The sequence below is a fragment of the Drosophila biarmipes genome, chromosome 2L (genome assembly GCF_025231255.1).
Source record: "Drosophila biarmipes strain raj3 chromosome 2L, RU_DBia_V1.1, whole genome shotgun sequence".
Lineage (NCBI taxonomy): Eukaryota > Metazoa > Arthropoda > Insecta > Diptera > Drosophilidae > Drosophila > Drosophila biarmipes.
The window spans coordinates 2,781,952-2,787,014 of record NC_066612.1 but is presented as its reverse complement, the minus strand read 5'-3'; the positions used below and the strand labels follow the sequence as shown (position 1 = coordinate 2,787,014).

Sequence of the window (5,063 nt, the reverse complement as noted above, 5' to 3'; positions counted from 1 at the left end):
CTCTCCGTGAGGCATGGCACGGCACCCCCCATCTGCCCGATCTGCCCGATCCGCACGATCCGCCCGATCCGCAGCTGTATCTGCGTTCAACGAACGCACAGCTGTGTGGCAGATCGCTGAATGGATCTGTGGCTCGTGGTTCGGGGTGGATTTACAGAATCCCGGCGACATCGGATGTAGGTAGGCCCAAGATCCTTTGGCCAGGGGGTTGATCCTCGCCATCCTGCCAGGGGGTTGGTCGGGAGTCTATAAAACCGAAGCGATCCTGGCCGGCTTGCATCATTCGAGCGAGGAACTCCAAGCGATCGAGGCGCGTGTGGCAAGAGCAAATGAGTGAGCAGTGATTTCAGTTCAAGGATCGGCATTACATACACTACAGATCTGTGATCGGTGACAAGTGATCGTCAGGAATAGCACCACCCAATATGGATAAACTCAAGTACAGCCGCTGTCCGCTCAAGAAGCGTCCGATAATGGTGGAGGAGTCCTGCCCAGAGGATCACCTGAGTCACGGTGGGTTTGGGGCTATAACCAGTCGCCACCTGAAGCATGCTAACCTTTACCCTTATTCTGCAGATGAAGGACCCGTTGACCTGAGTGTAGCCTCAGCCGCTGTTCCCCTGGAACCCCATTGGGCGGCCAAGACGGAGCCGGAGCCCCAGACGGTTCCCACGGAGCTGAGACGCCGCTTCGACGCCGCCATGAGTCAGACCAAGGAGCAGTTGGCCCGCCGGATCTGGGAGGAAACCCGGGAGATAGCCCGCGCCTTTCCCGATGTCTTCACCCGCGAGGAAATCGCCAAGAGCCTGGCTCGCCTGGGCTACGGCGAGTTCGAGCTGCCGCCGGAGGAGGAGGTTATGGAACCGGAACCAGAGCCAGAACAGCAGAGCCCCCTGGGCTATGCCAGAGCGGCCAGTCCAAACACCATCATCAAAGTGGAACCCACGGAGGAGGAGCACTTTCCCCTGCGAAACTACAACAACAATCTACTCAAGAGCATAGCCGAGTATGAGGATTGTATGAAAATGCAGACCATTAAGGAGGAGATCGTCCCAGTGCCCCCTCCCCAGATCCACCAGTACTATCCACCCCCCACTCCGCTGTCGGAGCCCGAGGATCTTTCGGTGACCCAGAGGAGGGTGCTGAGCGAGAACATGAACCTGCAGAATGTGGCCAGGGCGTTGCTCAGCATGCAGCACATGGCTCCCCAGCAGCATCCCCCGCCTCCGCAGGACATGGAGGAGGACCAGGAGAACCAGGACCTCAACCAGCTGAAGATCAAGAGCAGCAACGATCTGTACTACCAGTGCCAGCAGTGCAACAAGTGCTATGCCACCTATGCGGGACTGGTGAAGCATCAGCAGACCCATGCCTACGAGAGCACCGAGTACAAGATCATCCGGAGCCAGCCCGGAGGATCGGGAGCCATAGTGGACCAAACCGAGTTCTGCACGGATCAGGCCTCCGCCTTGATCCAGGCAGCCAATGCGGCGTCGGCGCAGAGCATGCAGAAGCCAGTGGGAGTGCCAAGGTATCATTGCCAGGACTGCGGCAAGAGCTACTCCACCTACTCGGGGCTGTCGAAGCACCAGCAGTTCCACTGCCCCTCGGCCGAGGGCAACCAGGTGAAGAAGGTGTTCAGCTGCAAGAACTGCGACAAGACCTACGTGTCCTTGGGGGCCCTCAAGATGCACATTCGCACCCACACGCTGCCCTGCAAGTGCCCCATTTGCGGCAAGGCCTTCTCGCGACCCTGGCTGCTCCAGGGCCACATCCGCACCCACACGGGGGAGAAGCCCTTCAGCTGCCAGCACTGCAATAGGGCCTTCGCGGACAGGTCCAACCTGCGGGCCCACATGCAGACCCACTCGGACGTGAAGAAGTACTCCTGCCCCACCTGCACCAAGTCCTTTTCGCGCATGTCCCTGCTGGCCAAGCACCTGCAGAGTGGCTGCCACAGTGAGCAGGGTGGCGGAGGGCCCAGCGGCTCGGGGGGTGGCTTCGACCAGCAGCAGCTCCAGCAGCACCTGCAGGGCTACGAGGAGGGCCACAGTCCCCACCAGGTCTACTACGCCGGCAGCGTGGGCAGCAGCAACGGCGAGGAGGAGGAGGGCGGGGACTACCCCATTCCTCGCCCACAGGTCATCTATTAAGTATCCCTAACCTATAGCCCCTTTAACCTAAGTCAGTTTAGCCAAAGTCAGGGAAAGTCAGTGCCAAAAATTAGTCAGGGCAATGTTATTGCCTCTTAGGGTCCCTAGTGTATCAGAACTATTTATTAACATATTTATACTAAACTATTCCAGTACTCGATATCGCGGTTGAGAGCTTAGTCCTAGATTGTTTTCGTTGACAATTCCTTGTATTATAAATCGTTGTTGAAACTCATTCGTGTACAAATCAAAAAGGTGCCAGAGAAAACCCCCACTTAGATGTATACCCATGCCAACTTATAATTTAATCCTTTAATTTATTTTAAACTATCCTTATGATTTAAGCCTTGTAAATATGGTGAAGGTAGCCATTTACTTGCATGTATTAATTTTAATTTTTTTAATAAAAAAACAGGAAACAACAAAAGAAAAGTATTATTACCCTAGTTTTGAAAGGAAGCACAGGTATATTATATCACCCTCTCTCCAAAAGCGAACGTCTTTTCCATATCTCTAACTTTATCTTTTGGACGAACCGCTCAAATCGCATCGCAAACTAAAAGATGCAATCGCGGAAAAGCTTTGTAGGTGTCGTTTGTTTATCGCAGCAGTCGAAATAGAAATCCACAGAAATCGAGACATTCAACCGTCAATGCGACTCAATCGGGGGTTGCTGAGAAGCAAAAACAAAGGCCCAGGAAAACCGTCCATACATATGAAGCCATTTATATGTATAGAAATGTATTGAAAATCGGTGCTTAAATCAAAATTAATTGCCAGAATAATAATTGTTTTGAACGTAAAGCGCCGAAATGCAAACGGCGAACCGGAGGAGAATTGGCGCAGCTGCAACTGCAACTGCAACTGCGACTGCGTCACCGGCAACCAGCAACCAGCAACACCACCACCAGCAACTAGCGACATCAACAACAGCAGCAGGCGGCAAGCGCCAACAGTCTAGTATCTTTGTGGGCCTGTTGCAGTTGGCGAAATCCACTCAAAACAACCAGCCGAGCGATGAATCATCGAATTTTGTTTTCGTTTTTCGAGGCGAACCAACAAAAAGTCGGCAAAGCCGGCTCTTGGTGCAGCCGCACGCAGCTAGATGGCGCTAGTGGGCAGCCAGGCAGCCAGGCCAGGCCAGGCGCAATTAAACGCGTTTTCCAGTTGCCGCTTTTCCGCTCTGCAGAACAGCCGCACCTTACTTTGCACAGCGAAAAGCCGGCCCCACCCACCCGGCATCCCCATCTGGATCTGCGGCGAACCGCTCAGCTCACTCGCATTATTATAAATGCCGTCCACGCAGTTTCTAGCGCTCTACAACTTCCAGTTTGCTTTTTGTTCATAAGCTGTTTACCCTTTAGGAGATCTCGGGGATGGCGGATTTGCAGTGCATTTTCTGGAAAATAACTTAAAAGACACAAGCAGAAGAGGCTTTATTTTCATAAACACACATATTAGGAGAGTAATAATAATGGCTCTCCGGATTTTCTAAACCCAAAACCGAACTTCTTGATTCCATAACTTCAGTTAATGGATGTCGATTTTTACGCAGGATATCTCTATGAGTTTGTGGTTGAACCTCCTAACATTCTACATAAAAATTGTTGTTTTTAAAGAGGTTTTTGGCCCATGTTCATGTTTTTAAGGTATTTCCCATGGCTTTTAGAATGGGAACCCAAAAAACTGCAGTTTTAGAGGCCATAGATTGAGTTATTGGACTCCGATTTTGATGGGGCATAACTCCATGAGTTTTTCGTTGAATTTACTTTTTATCTACATAAAAATTTGCATTTTTAAAGAGGGTCACATTTTTAACCCATTTTTATGTTTAATTTTAGAGAATTTCCAATGGCCTTTAAATCGGAACCCACAACTGCACTTCTAATAGCCATACCTTCAGTTTTTAGACACCGATTTTAAAGTGTCATGCCTATATATATTTTTGGAGATAAATTCTCTATTATCCTACATTTAATTTGTTCTTTTTGAAAAGTCTTAAAAATGTAACCTTTTTTCATTTTTAGTTTTTTTTTGCTTTTTCGTATAGCCTTAGAAAATGCATACTTGCATTAAAAAAATCTTTTTTTACTCATATCCTAGCAATGTATTATAAATAAAGTGATAGGGAATCAAATAATTTAATCGTGGCAATATTTTAAAAGGTACTTTAAAGTCAATTCAATAAATACAATATTTTGAAAGCGTATTCCCCTCTTCGTTGCTTAACCCCATACTTCCGACGTCGCCGTTCGCGCGGTAGCTTTTGGTCTATTAGGAAACCACGCCACAGAGCTGCCACTTGAAAGTCATATTGCATTTGCCAGACAGCACTCGCCAGAACAGGGGACAGTCTGATTTTTTCCATTCTGATTTTGAGTGCGCGTGCTGCCGTTTCGGCGGCTCCGGGTGCCACGCCCCTTTGGAACGCATGGGGCCTGTGGTAGCGGCATTTGGTCAAAGGTTAAATTAGACGGGGGCCTGGTGACAAGTGCCAGGCAATCGTTTAGAGCGCTAATTTATGGACCGCCGAAAAACAAAATAGGAAAAATGTAAAAATCAAAGACCGAAAAACAACCGAAAAATGTGTTTTTCACTTTGCTCGAGTTTCGTTTACTGTGGCTACGTGCGGAGCTGGCTTAATTGGCAGTCGGCCAGTCGGCCAGTCGGTGGTTCAGGCCAAGTTATCCGTTGGCCAACAGCACACGCCCTGTTCTTTTTCTAATTTTGGGCCCGGCTTCCTCGCCATGGCAGTTTAATTAATCTTCGATCGCCCCAAGTTCGTTCAGAATGCATTTTTAAATGCATTTTTCCGATCGAAATTATTATTATTTAAATTCAGATATTCAAGACACGTTTTTCCCGCTCGTTGGCCATTAATATTTAATAATTTCGATCGGCACATGAAAC

General features: G+C 49.1%; 1 protein-coding gene across 1 annotated transcript; it reads left to right on the top strand.

Moving 5' to 3' along the window:
- Positions 1–301: 301 nt before the first annotated feature.
- LOC108028979 (zinc finger protein 135) lies at positions 302–2,491 on the top strand. Its single transcript, XM_017101019.2, has 2 exons — positions 302–513; positions 577–2,491. The coding sequence occupies exons 1-2, from the start codon at positions 426–428 to the stop codon at positions 2,151–2,153; spliced, it is 1,665 nt and encodes a 554-aa protein (XP_016956508.1). The 5' UTR covers positions 302–425; the 3' UTR covers positions 2,154–2,491.
- The last annotated feature ends 2,572 nt before the right edge of the window (positions 2,492–5,063 follow it).